The 24394-nt window shown below is 34.1% G+C and overlaps 1 protein-coding gene and 1 pseudogene across 1 annotated transcript; both read right to left on the reverse strand.

Moving 5' to 3' along the window:
- Positions 1-3435: 3435 nt before the first annotated feature.
- On the reverse strand, positions 3436-4380 carry LOC101962443 (olfactory receptor 2B6). The gene has a single exon (XM_005338844.2). The coding sequence runs from the start codon at positions 4378-4380 to the stop codon at positions 3436-3438; it is 945 nt and encodes a 314-aa protein (XP_005338901.2).
- Positions 4381-22402: 18022 nt separating this feature from the next.
- On the reverse strand, positions 22403-23134 carry LOC101972905 (olfactory receptor 2G3-like; annotated as a pseudogene).
- Positions 23135-24394: the final 1260 nt, after the last annotated feature.

The raw sequence follows: 24394 nt of genomic DNA on the forward strand, positions 1-24394 counted from the left end.
ACCTACTGCACGGAAAAACGTAAGCCACTCAGCTCCAAACTCTGCCCTTGGAGATGAACTCCACAGACTGGGGAGAAAAGATGTTCCCCACAATGCTGATCTCAGGATAGAGAACATGAGGCAGCACTGAATTTGTTTCTCTTGCTTCCATTTGGAACACAGTTATCCTTTTATTAGTGCTGTGTTTTTAATTTTCATTTGTAACAGCATAGAAATTCTTCCCTGTGCTTAGGGAGGATCTAACTAAATATTGCAAGGATGTCAGGTAGGAAGAGCTCTTGGGCCACCTGGTGAGACACATTCTCAAAATGAAACCTAAAGGGTCCTCCATGGACCATGCACTTGCAGCATGCCTGGGATTTTCCAAAATATACATTAGTTAGGCTTCCCTTTTCTTTTCTCTTTCATCCTCTCTTTCCTTATTTCTTTCAGGCTTCCTTTCTTCCTTGATAAAGAAAGGAGAGAGAAAAGAAGTTGGAAAGAGAGAAACTAGAATTTTTCTTCTCTATTTCTTCAAGGTCTTCTCTTTCTTCTTAGGCCTTTTTCATCTCTGGCTGTCCTCCCCTGGGCTTCTCTTCTCTTCCCACTCCTGAGATTCATCAGACTCAGCTCTTCTCATCAGACCCATTAGACTCAGGTGCTGGGAAATACTTCCATACCCACCCCTTCCCAGTGTCAAAGTTTTGAATGACCTTAGAATTTTTCCATCCTGATCAGACATGATATTTATCTTTGAAAATTTGACTTGCATCCAAAAGTGAACATTTTGATACTTTTGGTATCTGCACAATTAAATTCTCCATTCAAAGAAGTGTCTCTGGATACTAGCGTTTAGGCAAACTTTTTGTGTTGCTTTTTTATATTTCCAACATGGTCATTTATTCACTAATTTGCATAGCTATCCCCACCATACAACCCCAGGCATGACACCTTCCTGGGCAAGGCTCTATCACTGAGCTCCAACCTCTGCCATAGGAGATTCACACTGCAAGGTGGAGAAGAAAACATGACACCCAACATAGCTGACCCCAGGAAAGAGAGCCTAAGGGGCACAGAATTTGTTGATTTTATTTCATTTTGAAACCCAATCTGTCTTGATTAGTCCTGTGTTTTTAATTTTCATTTATAACATCATAGACATTATTCCTGTGCTTAGGGAGGCAGAAGCTAGAAAGGGCAAGAATGGCAGGTAGGAAATGCACCTGTGACACTGTGTGATTTCTTTTCTCAAAATATAAACTAAATGGAGGTAAGGCCTTCACCAAGCCTGAGACCTCCACCAAGCAAGGGATTCATAAAACAAAACAAAACAAACAAAAACAATTATGTTGTCCTTTCTTCTCTTCTCCCTTCCATTCTCTTTTCATATTTCTCTCTTTCTCCCAGTGCTTATTCATGATTTTGTAACTCACTAAATAGAAAATAGAGAATAATATAGAACTAAATACATTTATAATTAATTCTTTGTTATGTAGATTTTCTTTATGGGACACAATTATATGTATGACTTTCAGTGTCTTCTGAGTTTTAAATCACTTTCAAATATCATCTACTTTCTCTTCTCTCTCCAAATACACACACACACACACACACACACACACACACAAACACACATATTCTTGAAACTTTTAATTAAAGCAAGTGGTTGTATATGCATTTTTTTTGTCAAGGAAACAATAATCAAATGATCATTCCCCATAAGACACACAGCTTGTACATCACTGTGTTGACAGGGCTACATTTATGATGAGTATAATTCTCCTCCATTACAGGCAATAAAATTGGAATTTTGCTATAGTTACTTTGTTTTGCTTAGGTACCTTTGGCTAGTATGTACTTGTGAGTTAGTTAGCAGCAAAAATTTATGAAACATTAAAGAAAAATAAAACTAAAGATTGACCAAGGTTTTGAATTCAACATGGTATTCTTATAACCTTCATGAAGAAGCAGAATGGACTTACCCAGGGAAATGGTGATGGAAGCTGTCCAATCAAAGGTGGGCAAATCCCAAGTTACTTAGTTTTATTTGGTTTGGATATTTTCCATCTTAAGTTTTTTGAGCACTGTTTACTGTCCAAAGCATCCCACTATTTTTTCTTCTAGAGTATGTTGTATTTGTTTTGGCCATGGCCTCTTTGTTGTATAATAACACAACACTTTATTGTGTATGTGAGCACAAGATTGACTAAGGTTTATGGCAAAATAAGTTGTATTTAAAATTATGATCTTATTTTTAAAAATGAATTTCTTTTTCCATAGTTTAATTTATATGGTCTGGATCTAATTGTCTCTTGATTTCATTTGCCTCTGGGGAATGGTGATATAATTATACATAGAATGTTGAGGCATGACTAAATATTATAACACATGATTAAAACTGACTCTGAATAATAGTTGCTTGTTTTTTTTTTAAAGATGGGATTATTTCTGATTTACTTGAGAATCAATGATCAATTTAACAATTTAATTTAAAACATATACTAAATATATTTTCTAAACTCCTAATCATTTTTTTCTCTAAATATTTTACCACTTCCTTCCCTTAAATTAGATTAATTAGTATTTAGTGTTAGGGAAAAAAGACATTGACTTGGTGAAATTCAATACTGTATGACAGATACAATGGTCTTCTTTTATATGTGATTTCAGTTTCTCAAGGTCAACTATTATGCAAAAATATTAAATGAAAAATTTCAGAAATAAATGATTTATACATTTTAAATTGGGCATCAATCTGAGTGGCATGTCAGGATGTTGTACCATTCTAGTCTATTTTTTAATAGTCATGGATCATACCTTTGTCCAGTATATCCACACAGTGTATGTACCCACCCATTTTGTTGCTTTGTAACCCTCTTGGTTACCAGATCAACTCTCATTATATGTCAATGCCTGTGTTCAAGTAACTCTTATTTTACTAATGATCTCAAAGTGCAAGAGTAGTGATGCTGACCACTCACATATGCTAAGAGAAGCTGAAAAGCATTTCTCTTAAAAGATGAAAGTTCTCTACTTAATAAGAAGAGAAAAAAACTTATGATGAATTTGCTAAAATGTTTTGTAAGAATGAATCTTCTATTCATGAAATTATGAAAAGTTTTGCCATTATACCTCAAAATTGCAAACATTATGTTCACAGTATGTGAGCCCATTTAAATCACATGTTTCAGTATTATCTACAATTTCAATCATCCCCAGGGTTCCTGGAATATATTCTCCACAGATTGGGGTGGGGGAGGTATCTACATATTGTCCAAAGAAGGTAAATGTCTATGTAGATTTAACCAAAAGTTGATCATTCTTTTCTTGGTCCTGTTCCTCTTATGAATTTTGTGCCACTTGATACATGGTTTCCTCATCAATTTGATGTCCAACCTGTTCTTTGAAAGTCAAATACATCTATTCTTACTTCTTAGATATTTTTTTTTCCAGAGATCATCTTTTCTTGACCCAAAACTCCTTAGTCAATGCTCTTCTTAGGGCAGCTTTCACATCCTTGTTCCTCAATGTATAGATAAAAGGGTTGAGGGTGGGTGTGACAATACCATAGAAGAGAGCCATGATCTTACCCCTGTCCCGAGAGTAACTAGAGGGAGGCTGGACATACATGCTGATGGCTGTAAAATAGAACATGGATACCACAAGCAAATGTGAAGCACAGGTATTGAAGGCCTTCCAACGACTTTCAGCAGAGCGGATTTTCATCACTGCCCGAGCAATGAACACATAAGTGCCCAGGATGAGGGTGAGTGGTACCAGGAGTAGCAAAGCCCCTAGAACATTGAGCTCAGCTTCATTCACACTAGTATCAGTACAGGCTAGTTTCAGAAGGGCAGGAACTTCACAGAAGAAATGGTCCACCACCCTCTGTCCACATCTTGGGGCCACCACTGTGAGTGTGGATTGTACAAGGGAGTTAGCAAAACCACTGATCCAAGTTCCAACAGCCATATGGGTACATCGTCTCTGATTCATGATGATTGGATAGTGAAGGGGCTTGCAAATGGCAGCATAACGGTCGAAGGCCATTATGGCCAGAAGAATGCATTCGGTGGAACCCAAGGCCAAAAAAATATAGAGTTGGGCAATACAACCCCCATAGCTAATGGTCTTCTCTGGTCCCCAAAGGTTGACTAGCATCTGGGGGACGGTGCTGGTGGTATAGCAGAGATCCAGAAGTGACAGATTTGAGACAAAAAAGTACATGGGACTGTCGAGCTGGGGATCTAGGCGGGAAACTAGGATAATGGAGATATTTCCAAATAGAGCAAAGATGTAGGCCACCAGAAAGATTATGAAGAGTGGTGTCTCTAGCCAGGGTCGGTCTGAAAATCCCAATAAGATGAAATCATCTAGGGAGCTCTGATTATTGATCCACATATTAGCATTGATAGCTGAAATTCCAGCTGAGACCTCTACATATCCTCTGTTAGGAATGGGTAACAATGGTAAGAGGAAGCCACTGAGAATTGGAGCCCAGAGATGTCGAAAGAAAACTCTCATTTTTTCCCTCTAATTTGTATACATACTTCAATGACGAAAATGCATCTGTATTCTGATTATGGTAAAATGTTGAGTCAACATTGCCATTTCAATTGCAATAGTGAAGGATTTCTGAGACAAGAGCAAATAATACACCATCAATGTAGTTGGCAAATGTTGCTTATTTAATAGGTTAATTCCTCCTTTCTCTTGGATTTTGATATCTTCCCTTCTAAAAAGTTGGAATAGTACTACTACCATCAACTCCACATATCATGGATATTTAGTGGTGATGACAGAGTATGGGATTGAACAAATTAAGAAAAGGTAGAACTTCCAGGTTGAAAAAAGGACAGCAGGAAGAAGGCAGATAAATCTGCAGCTGAGGCAGAGCTGACGTGTTCATCTTCATCACACTGAGCCTGGTTAGAGGCATCATGGGGACTTTAGTCCTTCATAAAATCTGCATGATGATGGCATGTCAGCACTCTTTTACCCCTTCCAAGATTTATTTTAGGTCCTTTTAGAAATTTAAAATATAGAGGTAGAAAATAAAACATACAGGCAAGATAACATATAAACAATCAGGACTTAAAAATTTGCTTGCTCTGATGATACTACTTTAAAATTATCTGGAAAATTTGGGTGGAATTTTAATCTCTGATAAAAATTACCAGAAATAATTTAAAGTATGAATATTCCTGAAATTTGGGGCTATATATGAATTTCCAATTGCTCAGGATTATGACCAGCATATACACATTTAAAAATTTCTCCACTCTTTCTACCATTTGAATTGCATTGTTCCTGCTCTTTTCTCATACAAATCATGTAATTCCTTCAGAATTTCTGAAAGATAACTATAATGGGAATCAAAATACATGCATATAAATTCTGTCATAGTTCATGACAATTGGATGTGAATTTGCTTTGTAAGTGAAAGAAAAAGCTATACAGTATGATACATAATACAAAGAGAATAAGCAGCAGCAGCAATAGTAATAGAACTACTTGCATGGTAAAATTACATAGGAATGACTTTAGAAATTTCCTTTGATCCTCTGTGGAAAATTATTTTCTTGAGATTTTTCCTTTTTATAACTCCATCATTTCTTGCTATGACACTCTTCATTTCATGTTGGTTTCGTCCAATTCCTTTCTTCTCCCCCAATTTCTCATCCTGGGACTGCAAGTCTTAAAAATGTTGCCTTAGAAATATAACAATATGTTGTATATATAATAATTAATATGTTGTATTCACAAAGAAATGGGACAGATAGCACTGTCACTGGATTAGATAATTATTATAGAAATAGATTTTGATATGCAGTTGTGAAATAATTTTGTCCTTATACTTTTAGAATAAGTTTTGCCTTATCTATCATGGTCAGAGGAAGACTTCTGTGTTGCAGAATTATTTATAGAAGGATATCCCCTAATCAGCACTCAAGTAATTCCTTACCTAATTAGAATTTTAAAAAGGACAATTGTGAATTATTCCCTTTGTCTTATCTGGATTTCTTTCTTGCTAAACATTTTCAGAATATCATTCTTCAATTACCTGTAGTCAGATAATGTTTTTCTAAACCTGAAGAAAGCTAAGTTTCTTCTACTGTATTTAAAAAAAATTCTGTATCATTTTCACAATGTTCATATTTTCCTGCCACCCTTGTCTAAAAAGCCATAGCTGTTTGTTCCTATATCTGAGGTAAGCTTGCATTTTTGTGAGAAAATCAAATTAAATACTTCACTCAAGAGGAACACTTAAGTTATTAGAGGGGAATATGTAGCATATTTATTTGACTTTATGAATAGTTGATGCATGCCTAAATAGTAGAGATTTATAGGCACATGGGGTAAATTGAGCAAGGATAAAATATACTCAGAAAAATTGGATAAGAAAAATAATGAGAGAAAAAGATAAAAATATAAATTCAGCAATATTCTGTCTAACAATAGAAGACACTTAGGTTAAGTATCTGCTGAATATGTGAGTATAAAAAGAAATAGAAGAAAATGGGAAATAAAGATTAAAGATGTAAGACTAATTTAGGCAATTCAGTTTATTTTCCCAGAAAAGACTGTGGGGAGTTCTTGCCTTTCTGGCTGAATAAGAAAATTACAGGGATTAGAGCTTAATTTACCTAAATAAGAAGTAAAAAAATATGCTTTTGATTCTCATGAGGGTGAGAAACTGGAGCCAGGAGACAGAAGCATCTATGGGTCTTAAGAAAATGGGGTGTGCAAAGAAATGAAGGCAGAAGAGGGAAAAAGTATCTCATCATAAAGCTTAAGAAATCATGGAGCTCCTTACTTTGGAGATATACATTTCTAATACAGTCTTTCTTAACTTCATAAGCATGATTCTGAAATAATGTGTTAATAAGACAAAATAGAAACAATAATTATGTGTTCATTCTACCTCTAACCCAGTTTACATATTTGCTATGGTTTTAACTTCATGCTGTCTGTTGGATTCCCTTATTCTAAATTGTCATAGATTTAAACAATCTTTGGTTTGTCTGAATGATAGGTGTATCAGAGCTAAATCAGTTTTTACACAAAATCAATGTTATAGTATCCACAATTTTATAATGCAAATATCAATTTCAATATTAAAAGTGGTAGAAAGATATACCTAAAATATTTAAGAGGTAAATAACATAAATAGTGACACATGTATTTTCCCATAGCTGTCCTCATAAAAATATATTGTATTAGAAGGATTTGGAAATACCAAAATGTTGATGTCAAATTTTCCACTAGCCTAAATTGTAATCAATTTTATACATATATACAATACTCCTTATAATATATCCATTTGGTTCCCTTAATAAGTTTCCAAGGTAAGAATATTTTTTAACTAAAGAGAGAAAATTTAGGTACAAAGAGGTTATAGTACTTGCTCAAATTAATAAATCTAGTAAAATCAGAAATAAATATTTGAATGATATCAGATTTTAAATTTTATATCAGAATGTTTTTCATAATTCCATATTGTTCTCTCAAGCAAAAGTACAGGTGACTTATAGAATCAACCTTTTAATACTTTTTCAAATATTTTTACTTTATAGCTCTAACCTTAAATAATCATTTTAGCTCATACCACGAAGCCTGTCGAGGTAAGATAACATTGGTCTTGACTAACCATCCCTCTCTGAATCCCTTCTGCATGTACCTGGTGCTGTGTTGCAGTCCATCAGTTTGTCAAGGTTGTGATGTGGAGAGAGATAGAAAACTGTCCTGTGGCTCAAACATGATCCTCAGACCAGTCCACTAACCAGGCACTCTTAGACTTACTGGAAGGTTAACTTTAAGAAACCAGTTCTAATTTATGGCCAACCATAAAACCCATGGATCCACAGGGAACTTTCCCATGAGTTTCCATTACCATTACTGTCTTAGACTCATCCTCTACTTAAGCCTCTGAGATTCAGCATAATTAGTACTTGCTTCCGCCAACATGTCCAGGAGAGAAGAACCAGAGGGACTCTACAAGATGAGAAAACTTTGGAAGCAATCAATGAAAGGTTGCAAAACACATGCTTTGGGCCCTCAAATTTAGAAAGTCACTTAAGAAGAAATTAAATCAATTTCAGTTAAACAGATCTCAGAGGTTATGAAGACTTTTACACATAGGTTATAAAATAGGTTAAAAAATTCCTTCATATATGGTTGCTATGCTGAGAAAAATAGGACAATCTCATAAAAATTTGAAAATCTCTATAAAATATTACTTTTTGTGCTTCTTACCACAATAGCTCTTTATTTTCACTCTCTATTTATATTAATAAGCTACTTTATAATCATTAGACATATATTATTTATTTGATAAACATTACCACTGTACAAATTAAGAAAGCATACTCTTCGTTTTATTATTTAGCTGGCCATAATTCCAAACCATCAACAAAATTAATAAGGTCACACACACTCAGAAACCATGGACACAAACTGATGTTGCCAAATTTGATCTATTCCAAATTTTCTCCTTCAAATTATTGAGCTTAACTAATCTAAACTCCTTAGATTAAAAGTTGAAATTAAAATTCACCATGCTTTGGATATCATCTCCATTATATAAAATTTTTTCTTTCATAATATGTATGGAATATTAGAAATATAATGACATAAAACTGCTAAGATTATTAACAAATACCAAATCTGTTTATAATGAATCTTAGGCCTTGCATTTCTTTATCACAAAGTTTCACTTATTAAAATAAAATTTAAATATAGAAATGTAATAATGTCACATGAAATAGCTACAATTACTCAAAATATCTAAGATCACTAAAAACTCAGAAGGCTTAAAATAATTGATGTATTTTAAATGTTAAAGTAATATTTTGGCAGAGGCAAATATCATAAATTGAAACAAAAACACAAGTGACAAACTCCAAAGGAATAACTGTGAAGCATGTGAAATAAAAAGGCCAACTTCCTCAATCTCTGAATGTTTGTTGTAAAAGAACAACAGTTCCCTAAAATACCAGCAAAGGACCAGGAGAGAGATTTATGTTATTTTCACATGTGTAAATTAAAGGAAATACTTACGTGTACAAGAAATACAAATTAAAACCACAAGAGATACAATTTTAATCTTTGGAATTCAAAAGAGCAATATTTTATTTTATGTCATGCTAGAATACCATTTTGCTTTAGCCTTCTTGCAAAGCAACTTAGAATTATATATCATATGTAAAACTGAACCTGCTTACTTGAACAGCAATTCCATTTCTACACATTCACCTAGTGAAGATTCTCTCATATTCATGAAGAAGTAAATTGCACAAAACCTTCATTGCAATGTCTTTTTGCATTGGCAGAGAGCTAGACATATATTTCCACCCTTTCTGATCTTGTTAATATTATATAATGTAATGTAATGCATTCATTAAAATAATGATGGGTGTTCTTATTTACAGAACTGGAATGGTTCCCAAGATATGTATTTCAGGAGAAAACAAAATTACAATATAGAATTTATAGCATGCTGTGTGGGCTTTCTCTTGTCCAGCGAGGAGGTCCACGGAACAGGGTAGAGGAGAATGTGGCTAGGGAGTCGCTATTCAGGACTTCTGGAGACCAAGCAGGAAGCAGGTCTGATTGTATTGCACAGTTATCTAGGCAGATTATAGGCAGCCACCAATATACTTTCTTGCTGTCCTTGCAGCAACCAGTAGAGGAGCGGCAGTGGAGCAAGAGCAGAGACTATACCACGTGGCCTCACCTGCCTAGGGCTGTGTCAACAGGGTAAGTGGTCTGTGGATCAGGAGCCCAGCATGAGGAGAGAGGCCCCCCCCTCAGATGCCCTTAACGTATGCCGGGTATGCAGTACTCCATACACTTGTCCCCATAGCACATTTGTTATCTGTTAACCTGTCAACACACATATATAAAGAAACATTTATAAAGACATACTTGTATATACATTCAAGCACCCCATGTATGCTAATATATTCCAGGATATGTTGGAAACAGTGGTGAATGTAGAGAAATGAGGAGTAGAGATGTGATTTGTTTTTTTCCATGAATATCTCTATTGTATTTCTTATGGGATAATTTTTATGCTTTTTGTGTTTATGAATATAATGAGGACAAAACAACAATATTACAGTACCTTTCATGGGAGATTTCCTGAGGAGTTTATGTAAAGAGTAATTATAATTATAAAAAATATGCATACGATCTGTGGTAAAAACCCAAGATTTTATCTTTATGATTATTCTTTACTATGCATCTCTCCTCGTTTTATACTTGATCGTTTCACATTTAAATTTATTTCTCTAAGAAATATGAATACATAATTTAAACAGTTCTTCATGGATTTAAAAACAACCACAGATTGCCACAGTATGCCACCCCTATTCCACCTCAATTTCCTCTTCTCACAAAGTAAGACTTGGGGTCTCTTTTCGATTTCTATTTGTCAGTTTCTTAAAATTTTCCAAGTTAATTTAACATTTCCAAAAACAGTCAGTTCTTTTAAGGGCCAGTGCTGCTCCTGTGCACTTGGGATGCATCAGCAAACAAAAGTTCCTCATTCTCAAAGGTTAAAATCCCAGGAAAAAATGAAGATAGTAAGCAATGAGGCTAAAATTTGTTATGTGGTATGTTAGAAGATGATCAGTGCTACAGATGAAAGAAAGAACAGATTAGCATAAGAAATATCAAGTGGGTGAGGTAACTCTTAAATGAAGTGGTCCAGAGAGGTCTCCTTGAAAAGATGTAATTTAAACAACTGAAGGTAAAGAAGTTAACCAAGCATGTATCTGATATCCAGAATTCCAGAAAAAGAACAGCCAAATCCTTATAGCAGGAGATATTTTAGTGCATTTTAGTAACCATCAGGAGGCCAGTAGCGGGAACCAAGAAGAGGGATACAGGAGATGCTGCCAAAATAGGAGGGCATCACGTGGGACTCCACAGGCCATTGCAAGAACTTAGAGAACTAGGGTGTACCTTAATTTCAGATGAAACTGTTATGTTTAGAATTTCCTGGAATACTGGAAGTGATTAGAGCAAATAGAAGGCTACCACAGTAATCTATGTGAGTATTTAGGCTGTTCACAAACTGGGAAGCTTAAAAACCATGGGAATTTATTTTTGTTGTTCTGGAGACAGTTAAATCCAAGATCAAAATGCCATTTGATTTTGCATTTGGTCAGGTTTTCAGTTTACAAATAGAGGGCATGCTTTTGGTTTATAAAAGAAGTCTTCTCACTCTATCCTAATATAATAGATGAGAAAAGGCAGCTCTTTGAGCTGCTTTTTTGGGGCCTGTTCTTCAAGGGCACTAATTCTATTCTCATCTAACCACATCCCTAATGCCCCACCTCATAATACCAATATGTTAGTGATTAGGATTTCATCATAAGAAAGCAAATGGGCCACAAATATTCAGTCCATAGAAGTGCAATGATAGTGATTTAGAGAGGGGTCTGATATTAATTTTAAACACTCCAGTGTTTATTTTATATTGATAATAGAGTTTTAGCAGGTAAGCTGCATAGTTCACTGTGATACATTTTCCTTTCTCACATAGCTTTTGGTTGCTCATTGAATTAAAAGATGTGTTTGTATGCAAGTTTATATATAAGTATGAGTGATTTTTCTCTGTACTTTTCCTTAATATAGTCCATAAAATTATAAGGCTCCTCGCAGAATGATCAAAGACATCAAGTGATCAGCACTTTTTTTTTTTTTTGGATTGACTTTGCTAGAAGCAAAAGCCAAACTTCTTTTGCTCCAAACTGGATTCTGTTTATATGTCTTCCTGGCTTTCACTTTTACTCCCTTCCAAGGTGTTTTCCCCTTTATTTCCTGTATTCAGTCCCTTGTTTTCTATTCTATGCTTTTTACTTTCTTACTTTTCTTTCTTTTTAGTGAAGCATGGTACCCAGTATTTTCTTGAGAGTACTGTGCCAAGAATGAATAAGAAAAATGAAAGCATCCATGTCAAAAAATTTCTTAATATTTCATAATATTTACTTAATTGATATTTTGTCTAAGCACAGAATTTTAAGAAAGGAATAAACATCTCTCAAGATTTTAAAATTGTTGTTTCATTATAGTTTAGTTTTCAATTTTTTCCCCTTTGGAACTGAAATGCCATTTTAATTCCTCAGCCTTAATATGTGACTTTTCAGTCTTTACAGAAAATTTTTTATTTTATTTAATTTTTGCTTGATTTCTCATGATTGCAATCTTACTATGCTATATTTTTGTATCTTTCATTTGTTATGCACCAATTGACACCTTTAAAGGTAATTTTAAACCACTCCTATATGAAAATATTATTTTCAGAAATAATCATAAAATTAAACAATAATAATGATCAGAAAATCAGTGTAGTAAGAGAACATTGTCTTTTATTAAACTATAAAGATGTGCTACTAGAACAATGCAGAACAAATAATAAAACAAATACTATCATATAAACACCCAAACATCTGCAAACATACAATTGTGTCACTAATACAGCATTTTAATTTGTTCTTCCATTTTAAAACAAAAGTCTAAAGAAAGAACAAATCTCAGTGTTAAGCATTGCACTCAAATTCATTTAACTATTTTAGGTAGAAATTAAAATCCACACTTAAACAATGCAAATACCTTCTTTAATTGTTTAAATTTTAAAGACAAACAAAGATTTTAGGTGGTCATATCAGAAGACAAATATAAGTATTTCAAGTTTTTCTAATTGCTGTACTATCAGTTTATTTTTCTTTTTAATGTGAAAAATGCCTTTTTTAAAAAAATCTGCCACAAAAGTTAGAAGAGAATAATGTTGTCAACTAGTTTATGTCCAAATCTGAGCCAAGGAAGGACAAAGAGCTGCCTAAAGACACAGGAAGCTGAAACAAACTGCAGGGATCAAGATGGCTACTGGCCATTTGAACCAGCAATCTTAGGAAGCCACACTTTGAAGCATCATCAAGAGGCAGCAAAGACAGCAAAGTTGCTGGTCCATGTCATTCCAAGGGAGTTGCGAGTGTTCAATCTTTAGACATATTGCTGGTGACCTATGCTGTTTTATGGCCTTCTCCCAATTGCTGCCAATGAATTACTCTTTGACCTGACACTTCAAAGTGTCCTCATCTAGATGGCCTAGGACAATCTGAAACCTCCCTGGTATTGAGTGGGAGTTCAGAAGCTCTGAAAGCCACCACTCTTAGAGAAGGTGTGTTGCGCTTAGTGTTTGTTGAACATATAAACATATAGGTTGTCATCCTTTTATGCCCCTTTGGGAGCTTGAAGTAAGACTCTGGAACAATGAATCTAAGAAATAAAACTCACAAATAAAAATGCAGTAGAAAACATCAATAGCAGAATCAATCAAACAAAAGAAAGAACCAGTAAGCTTAAAGTGAGGATAATTGAAAATACAAGGTGAAGTTAAAAAAAATAGGAATAAAAAAGCCATGAGAACTATGGAGAACATCAAATTAACAACTTTTGGAATTATAGGAATTCCCTTGAGAATACTATGGACAGAAAGCTTATTAAAAGAAATAGTCACAGAAATCTTCACAAGCCAGAGAAGGATACAAACATCCAGGTCTAGGAAGGTCCAATCTTACCACTAAGATTCAACTCAACTAATAATTAATCTCTCAATGATAAAAGACATAGAAAGAATCCTGAAAGCAGCAAGAGATAAGAAACAAATAATTTAGATGTTTTTAATTCACCTGAAGGAAGACTCCTCAGCAGAAATCTTAAAGGCCAGGAGACAGTGAAATATATATATACTCAAAGTGATGAAAGCCCTAAACAAAATATGCCTAAAAGAATACTATACCCAGCAAACCTATCCTTAAGATATGACAAAGAGATAAAGACATATCTCAAACAAAATCTAAGAGAATTTATCACCTCCAGTCCTGTCTTATATGAAACACTGAAAGGTCTTCAAACTGAAAGAAAAAGAAATGAATGAATAATAAGAAAATATCAAAAAGCACAAAACTCATTCAGAAGTAACTATACAAATTCAGAATTTGCTCTATTATAACCATAGTATATAAAATATTTATATGTTTATTATAAATATTAAAAAAGAAAAATTAAAACTGATAATAACTACATTAGTTAAGAGGCGATATATGAAGATGTATAATAAAACATCAAAAATTCAAAATATGGGGGAGAAGGATGGAATGCAAGTGTAGAACATTTTTGTTATTACTCTTTTCTTTTCCTGTGTATTTACATATCTTTGTAATCTAAGTTGTTGCTATCAGTTCAAAATAACTTGCTATAAATGAATGACATTTTCATAAACCTCATTTCAACTACAAAAGTAAAAAACTACAATAGACATACCAAATATAACAAGCAAAAAATCAGTAGAGAAAATCACTTAATCACAAATAAAAACTATGGGAGAAGGAGAAAGAGAAAGAAACTACCATAAATCTAAAAAAGAACAAGCCACAAAATGTCTTACAAATTGAATATTACCTTAACTGTGAGTAAATTAAATTTTCCAAATAGAGGCCACAGAGTAACTGAACAGATAGAAAAGCATGACCCAACTACATACTGCTTATAAAAACTCAAACTGTAAAGACTGAAATGCATAGACTGAAAGTGAAGGGATGGGAAAAGATAGTTTATGAAAATGGAATCAAAGTGAACAGGATTAGCTAACTACATTTTGATCAGTTAAAAAATATTTTAAATCATAATTGGCAAAAAAGACAAGGAAGACAGGGCTCAGTGGCATGTGCCTGTAATCCCAGCAGCTCAGGAGACTAAGGTAGGAGGATCACAAATTTAAAGCCAAACTGAGCAACCTGGTGAGGCCCTAAACAATTCAGTGAGATCCTGTCTCAAAACAAAACAAAACAAATAATAAAATAAAAAAAGGGCTGGGTATGGGGTTCAGTGATTAAGCACCCCTGAATTCAATCCCTAATACCCCCCCCCAAAATAGATAAAAGAAGTCTTTATATGACAGTATAGATATAGGGATTATAATGCATAGCAAGGTGATGTAACAATGGAAAATCCACATTCACTCAGTACCAAAGTCCCTAAATGTATAAACAAAATATTAATGTGACTAAAGTGAGGGATTTATTTCAATACAGTAAGAGTAGAGTACTTTCATTCACTGTTTTCCACTATGGGCATATCTTTTAGGGAGAAAATTGACAAGGAAATAGTGGAGTTAAACTGTATCCTAGACCAAATCTAGCACACATCTACAACATATACACAAAACTGCTATAGAAACATTCTCCAGGATAGATCCCATGACAGGTTATAAACAAATCTCAACAAATTTAAAAAATTGAAATCATATTGAGTATCTTTTCTGACCATAATGAAATAAAACTAGAAATCAATAAGAAAACACACACCTGGGCAATTAGTGGATCAGTGAAGACATCAAGAAAAACTTCAGAATTTCTTGAAACAAATGATAACAGATACAATTACAGATAATATAACTTTGAGAAGTCCCATGCCACTACTCCCTGATGAAGACAATGACTCAAGAGAGAAAATGACAGTGGAAGAGAGCTTCACTGGCAACAAGTTGGCAAGTTGTAAGATGGAGACATTTGTATTCCCTCACCAAAAAAAAAAAAAAAAAAAGAAAAAGAAAAAAAATCTTGTTTTGCGGTTCCAGATACAAGGCTTTTATAGGGATTTGGGGTGGGTATATATTTATTCTCAATCAAGTGGATGCAGAGATGATCATAAATTTCCTCATGGTCTGCTTTTCTCATGTACATACTGCTGTTATATTAAGGTCACCAGGTATTCTGGATTCTATAATTCTAAAGAAAAGTTAGTGATTAGAAAGTTCCTATATTTTCAAGAATAGCTAGCCTTGCAGTTAATCATTAAGATACAAAATAGGGGAAGAGAGCAAAAAGTATCTTTTGCAAGGAGACAATTTTAACTCTTTAGGTGACTGAAGATAATACAACATACCAAAACCTATGGGATACAGAAAAACTAATAACAAGAGGCAAGTTTATAGCATCAAAACCTGCATCCAAAATACTGAAAGGTTTCAGGTAAACAACCAATCACTACATCTTAAGGAATTAGAAAAAATTAAGTCAAATGAAATGTTAGAAAAAAGAAAACAATAATGAAGATCATAGCAGAAATAAATGAAAGACTAAAAAAATAAAGAAAACCCATTTATCTATACAATTAATATGCACTAATAAAAAATAAAAAAACCACAAAAGATCAATAAAATAAATAACTGTTTTTGAAAAGATGAAAAGAAATAATAAACTAGTAAATTAACAAGAAAAAAAGAGAAAACTCAAATAAATAAAATCAGAAACGAAAGGAGACATTACAACTGATACCACAGAAATATGAAGGATCATTAGATTCTATTATGTACTGTTATGTACTGTTAATACTCTTTTCATTGTTGTGAGAAAAATAACTGACAAGAGCAGCTTAGTGAAGAAAAAGTTTATTTTGGGCTCATGGTTTCAGAGGTCCAGTCCATGATCATACTAGTTCCACTAGCTGTGGCCCTGAGGTGAGGCAGAACATCATGGCAGAAATATGGTGGAGAAAACGTGCTCAGCCTATGGCAGCCAGGAAGGAGGAGAGAGAGAGAGAGAGAGAGAGAGAGAGAGAGAGAGAGAGAGAGAGAGAGAGAGAAGCCAGAAACAAAATATAATCTTTAAATGCACACCCTAGTGACCTCCTTTCTCCAGCTGTTCCCCAACTGCTAACAGTCAACACCCTGCAAACCTCTAAACCATTTGAATTTTTAATCCATTAAATGAGTTAACATATTTATTAGGTTACATCTGTCAAAATTTAATCATTTTGAAGTGGCACCCCCTTTCTCCACAGAAAAGTCTTAACTGGGCTTCTCCAGAAATCTTCACCATGGCTGATTTTAGGACCTTCAGCAAAAGAGTCCCTACAAAAGTGTTCAATGTAGATAAACTTCCTGTTTTCATGATCGCCTGGCTGGGAAGAAATCAGCACTTATGTAAACAAAGTCTCTGGCCTTGAGCTGGGAAGAAATCAGCACTTATGTAAACAAGGCCTCTGGCCTTGAGCTGGGGCTTAACAGAGATATCTACTTTTGTAAGTTAAGAGAAGTCACCAATTTGGCTCCATGGTAACAGCTGGCAGGGGGAGGAAAAAAAGGGAGAAATATCTCTCCCCTTATCAAGTGTTGTCTTTGAAGGGTTAATTTGCCCAGAACAGTGAAAGAAAAAAGCTGCTTTTATGTGAACTTCTGCAGACTGTGAACATCTGAGCCCCTCCCCTTACATGCTGGGTATAAAATTCTGAAACTACCTGAACTTAGGGTTCAGGGGATTGATTGATTACAGCAAAAGCTGTACCCTATGAACTTGGCTGCAGTCAAATAAAACTGTTTTCTGCAATCAGTGCCTTGTCTCATTTGTCTCTACAACAATTTTACCTCTAAATATTCCTATATTGCCTTATGAGCTTTTTGGGTATATTCATATCCAAACAATAAGAAGTAAAAATGTATGCCAACAAATTTGGTAACCTAAAAGGCATGAATAAATTCTTGGACACATAATGAAAGGGTAAAGTTTCTAAGCTGGAAAGCTTGAATGTAAAAGATTAGGTATTATTAAGTTCCTCTGTTACATCCAGAACCTGAAATTCCTGAGATAGTTAAAACAATGCCCTACTGGCCATTTAGCCTAGGGCCCTGTGCAGTTTGTCACAGGGCCCGAACCAATCAGTTTGAATGTGTAACCCTCTTAGGAATGACCAATCACCCCCACCCGACCTGTTCCTGCCAATGAATGTGCTAATCATGTCTCAGAGTTGTTTTTCAATTTTCCCGTGCCTCATGATGATTTGTTCTGATGTATGCAAAGCCCACCGCCCTCTCCAGAAAGTTTACTTAAGCTCTGCTTGACCTATGCTCTGGGCTTTGGGCTGCTCTCCCTTCTTGAGTGAGCATGGAGCCCCAGCGCGCTGGAATGGATCCCCAATAAATCCCCTTTTGCCAATTGCATGGAGCCAGTCTCTTGTGTGGTCTCTTCTCCAACGCTCCACCAGACCCTTACAATACCTCTTATCAAGATAGAATCATGGAAAACAGAGAACAAAAACACCAACAATTAGTAATCATATTGAATCTGTAACAAAAATTCTCTAATTAAATAAAAGTCAAGGATCATGAATCTTTTCTTTTGTTTGCTTCTCTGTTTATGTTATAATATTCTCTGTGTTGGAAGCTTTACACAGAAGTGAGATGATGTAATCACAAGAAAACTGATAGAGAATCCTTTGATTTAAGTTTGCTGAATGGGGTTTCATGACAGGGTGATAAAAGCATTTGGTTAGAGTACAACAAATGTCAGTATTCTTTGGGTATTTTTGATCAGGTCTTGATTCTCCATTAGCACTTCTATAGCTCTACCTATGCATTTATAAGAATGGCTTCCTGTGTTTTGAGATCAGGATGAGGAAAATACTTAGGAAGGATGCCATATGCAGCATCTAATAAAATTCTTTGCTTTTTGGTGTGACACAGTCAAATCTTAGTTGTGTTAGTGTCTGGAGTCTCCCTTATCTCACCTCTCACCTCTTTAAGAATGAGAGCTACTTTTATCTGCTTTGTTATTAGAATAGCCCTCATCTGGTTGTGTGGCTTGGAGAAAAGGTGTTTTTTTTTTTTTGTAGTTGTTCTTGTTTGGCAGAAATTTAAATTGTTCTTACTTTAGTGTCACTTCACGATTGTATTCTAAGACATACAACATTTACCATTCTAAACCTCTGTTGCTACTCCAGGGTTCTATAGTAGAAATTTTCTTTATTCTTTCTGGCTTCTCCCTTTCCATGTCAGAATTCTCTAAAAGCAGTTTTATTTCATCCTTTTTTCCCCCTTCTTGAAGCCATTTACTACCTTTCATTAGTTTTGCATATGACAAAAGCTTATTTGTCCTGTCTCTGCTGTTAGTTTCTCTTCAGTTCTATTAGCCCTTAATACATTTGTAGCCTTTTTTTTTAATGTAGTGGAATTTCAATACTTTTTATAAAGGAATAGGAACAATCACTTCTGTTTAATTTACCCTGTTTAATCAGAACTAATTAATTTACCCTGTTTAATCAGAACTACTTATTATTATTTAAACTAGTTAGGTTGCTGATTTTTAGGATTAAATAACATTTGAATAAAGATTTATATGGTCACAGTTATAAAAATGTAAGATGCTATATAATTTTTATTCCTGATGTATATCATTAGATGCCTATAAACTGATTTTCATCCTTCAGAAATGTGGCCTCTTATCCTTATCACATTCACATTCTCATTGGAGATGCAATTTTCTTTCCTCAAATACATTTATAGTTTTATCTCTCTGCCTATAAAATAATACTCAGTAGTTTGTTGATTCATAGTTAGTATGAACTTCTCAAGCAATGTACTTGCCTTCTTGTTTCATTATGCATTTTGTATTACCTTATATTTGTTTTAACTTTTTCTTAAATCATGAAATATCTTTTATAGGAATATTATGTATTACTTGTTGGCAGTGCCACAATAATAAACATATCATGGTTCATAAGTTCTTACTGATTGAATGACAAATGAATATATTGTTGATGTATTGATATATGATTTGATCCATCAGGTCTTTGCTCACATGACTTTTAGATAATTCTTAAAGGTCAGTAATTACTAGTTCACTTTCTTTCATGTAAACTTATTTTTGATTCATTCATGTGAGAAATTTTATAAAACCAAAAGGATAACTGAGGATAATAGAAAGATACACTCATAGGTATAAAAACTAAATATAATAAAAATTAAAATATTGATAATCATTTAGATGAGACTTGAACCTTGCTAGTATAGCTTTTCAGGAGAACATTGCCAGTTAGGGCCTACCTGGAATATGTATAGTAGGTAAACACACCTTGTAGATTGGGAAGTCAACTAGATGTATAATTAAACATGAAGTGTGCTATACAATGTTTGGTAACAATATCTTTAAGTTTTAAGGTAATATGAAAAATAAATTTCTCCTCATATATGGAAGTGAAAAATCACAGAAATCAAAGCAAAAAAACCATGTTATAATTGTATCATAAGTATTAGCTCAAACTGAGTCAAAATCATTATATTGCAGTACACTATTTTTTGCCTGTCTATTAAAAAAAGAGACACATTTACATAAGCAAAAAACAAATATATTTTACATGTCAAAAGCAGAATTCATTCGATTATTGCAAGTGAAGTTGGTAGAAAATTAATAGCAACTAGTGACTGCTTGAATAATTTAGACCTGAAAAACATATGTATATTTGCCATCAAGGCTACCTGATCTGACATTAATGGTTTATTAATGGATAAATGACATATACTGAGTTCTTACTACATGTCTTCTAACCTCTGAAATGCCACAAACTTTGAGGTTTTCCTAATGTTAGAAACACGATAACTGAGACTCTGGTCTCTCCTAGTTTAAACCCAGTTTTTTCCTACTACATTTACAGTAACTATTCTTTTAAAAATAACACTTTTAACTTTACTATCACTATTCAAAAATGTACCATGCATTTCATAACTGAGTGAAGGAAATGAATCATATTTTTCCATATTACAAAGAAAAAGTAAGAATTAACTTATTTTCTATTAGATTTTCAAGATATTATTTTTCCATGCAGGTGTAAACACAAGCAGATAAATAATTTTAGACTAGATAACAATTTTTATGGGATCAAATTTTAAAAAAGAAGCCTAAATTAGACTCCTCATAGAGGGAATATTATGACCAGGAAAGTAGAATTTTGAAAACATACTAATTGATATTTATTGATCATTTATTATCAGTTACTGCATTTATGTTACACTTAAAATCTTTTAATTAATACTGAAGCTCATTACTTTTTTAAGTAGTTTAATTATAAGGTATAATTTGGAGTTAAAATCTCTATATGGAGATTAGTTTGCAACCAATTAATGGGAGACAATAAAACTTTTTCTCAAAGACATGACAATACATTTTCTTGAAACAAAACCCCAAATGAGAATTTTCATTCTGTACATGAGAGTGACTTAATTATTGATATACAAGAAAAGCACAACACCAATGGGTTTCCATATTTATACATTTTAAACATCTATCCATTTCATTTTTGCACTTACAAAGTTTTAATGTTTTAGACAACAGCATGAAAGTTTGAATCTACTGAGATGTTGCTTGAAATATTGTATATACATGTATTTAAAAAATAACCTAATATATGACTTGTCTGACAGATTTTTAAGATCAATAAAGGCTTATTATCAACCTGCAGTTAGAAGAGAGGGGAGCAAGCCAACCTCTCAATACTATTTTGTTACTGGCTTTTTTTCCCAGTGGTATCAATATTAATTTTTGGAGCAAACCATGTGACTTCAGCCTATTTAGTCAAGATCAGATACCGCAATCATCAAGGGGGGCAGAGGTGCTATGCAAAGGGGAGTAGGCAGATGATGTCAAATGTTAAAAGATGAACTTTGCATTATTTTTTGGTATGGAAAAAAACAGACCAATGAATTGAAGAAATTATAAATAGGAACAAAACTGCAATCAAATCAAGACATAGTAGCCAAATGAAAATTTTTAATATTGCATATATAGATGTTTAGCCATACCCTAAGATCAACTCTTTAAGAGTAGAAATTTATATCAAATTTAGCTGCTTCAGATATTATCTTTCTTGTTTGTTATAGTAAGGTCTTGTATACAAAGCTGATTACTTTAAAAATCATATATAAACTTGAATACAAAAAAGTTCAATAAAATTCCATAAGCTCAAAAAGGAAGTTGTGGAATTCAAAGTCCATATTCTCAAATATTTTCACAATGTTTGGTAACAATATCTTTAAGTTTTAAGGTAATATGACAAAGAGAAAAGGTTTTTTTTTGAGAAAATTGCTTTCAGGAATTGTTAGAATATTAATGGAAAGAGCTATAACATAGAGACATGAGGATAAACAGTTACAAAGCACATCATACAAATGGAAGAAAAACTGGCCACAGAGCTGCACATCTATACTCAAAGTTACTTGAGAGGTGGATGCAGAAGGGTAACAAGTTCAAGGCCCACCTGGGCAACTTAGACAGACACTGTCTCAAAATAAAAAACAAAGGACTGAGGATGTAGCTCAATGGTAAGAGTGTTTACCTGGCATGAACAAGGTCCTGGGTTCCAGTACTAAAAAAAACATGATAACCAAATTTAATATAAAGAAGAAACAAAAGGTAGAATAAGAAGGAAAAAAGGGGATGACAAAAGAAGAAATGAAGAAAGAGAGGGTAAGAAATGGAAATTATTAGGAAAATGGACATCAAAGAGTGTGGGAAAATAATGCCTTTCAAAGGGCCCAAAAGAAGCCTGTGAAAAGATTGGCTGTGATGCTCCCATAAAAGCATCACAAGTGGGATCCACATGTCCCCAGAGCTTTGTGCCAGGCCTGGACAGACTTGATCCTTATAACTGCCTTGGCTATGTGTCCATAGGACATAAATATCAGTGCCAAGGGCAAAAGGAGCAAGATCAATGAAACAACGAAGAGCTGGATCTCATTGGTATGGATGTCCACACATGCAAGCTTAATCATGGAGGGGACTTCACAGAGGAAATGATGAAGCCGCTGGTGTCCTCAGGGAGGGAGCCAGAGGGTGACAGCGCCCTGGATGAGAGCATTTCCTGCACCAGTCAGTCAGGCGACCCCTGCCAGAACCTGGCACAAGCGTGGGTTCATTACAGCTGTATAGTTGAGAGGTCTGCACACAGCAACATAGTGGTCAAAAGCCATCACAGCCAGGAGAACATATTCAGTGGATCCCAATGCCAGGGAGACATAGAGCTGGATGGCACAACCCAGGGATGTGATGGTCTTGGCTGGTCCTTTGAGGTTCCACAGCAGCTGAGGGACAATACTGGTGGTAAAACAGATGTCCACTAGGGAGAGGTGAGTAAGGAAAAAGTACATGGGTATTTTGAGTTTAGAGTCTATGGAAGAGACCAGAAAAATTAGTGTATTTTCCAACAAGGTAAGAAGGTAGGATATCAAAACAGCCACGAAGAGTATCTTTTCCAGCTGGGGCTGCTCTGAGAAGCTCACCAGAACGAAGTCTTCTTTGGCACTGCTATTGGTCATGCCCATTACCTTGTTCAGACAAGAAGGAAAACATTACAAGAATTAAAAAGAGAGTATAATGTGTTGGTCACTAGTGACAACATCAAACTTTATAAAATAACTCTATGAAATCCTCACTCAGACAAATTATAGTGACTCACAGAATAAATTTTGGTGCAGTGTCCTTCAAATGTTGCAGAAGACGTTGGTAAAGACTCTCTATGGAGAGGCACCTGGAGCTTAGTCTGCAAAGTCTTTCCTTGAGAGAGAACTATTAGAAGCTGAGATAAAATCTTCCACAGAAAGAAAAAAAATACAGAGAAGGAAAGAAAATGCCAAAGGAAAAAATACATTTAATTCATTAATAGCTTATAAAGAATCATTCAAATTAAATGAAAAATGTTTAATATAAGCAATTATATATACATATTATTTTCAGCCTTCAAGAATAAACTTTGAGTTGGGCATTCTTTTTTGATGATTTTCTTTGTATGAATGACTTTTGGGTTGTGGAGACTATAAAGATTCTTTCTACTGTAAAATGGTAAACACTTGGTTAATAAAGTCATAACATTATTATTTATGTCTAACTGTTTAATAATGGGGACACATAATGTCAGAAGCATGTTTCCTTTAGGGATTAGTTAATTCATTTATTCCATAAGCTTATTGAGGATGCAGATTCATGCAGCACATTAAAAACAACCCTCAATTTTTTTTTTGGTGTGTGTTACTAGGGAAAGGAATGTTGAAGAAAAACATATTTAAATCTGAAAGTAGGGAGTGGGGATTATCATTATGAGGGCACATCAAAAGAATGAAAGAGCTGCCTCAATATGCATAAAACCTACATAGAATTTTTACCTTTCAGAAGGCTAAAGGGCAGCTTTTAAAAACTCCAAATATTAATGAATGCAAAAGTTTAAAATGTATTCATCAATTCAATGAATACATCTAAAGACCATAACCATATCTTTTGTTTAGGATAAATAGACACTCTCTACATGGATGTGAAAAAATCTTTTAGGCCTTGAAATTCCTCCCTAATAATTTCATACCCTGTGATTGTTTTATTGAGAAAATTAATCATGTAAATAAAATATGTAAAATAATTGTCAAAAGCAATACCTTACTCTAATTTTACTTATCGTATAAAAGTGATATTTAGCTGAAAACAGTAAAAATGAAATCAAATTAGTGGTAGGGGAGAGACATCAAATAACAGCATGAAGTCCTTGAGGGATCACTCAAGAGATAGAAAAAGGGAGTACTATAATAAAA

This window comes from Ictidomys tridecemlineatus, chromosome 8 (genome assembly GCF_052094955.1).
Source record: "Ictidomys tridecemlineatus isolate mIctTri1 chromosome 8, mIctTri1.hap1, whole genome shotgun sequence".
NCBI classification, from domain to species: Eukaryota; Metazoa; Chordata; class Mammalia; order Rodentia; family Sciuridae; genus Ictidomys; species Ictidomys tridecemlineatus.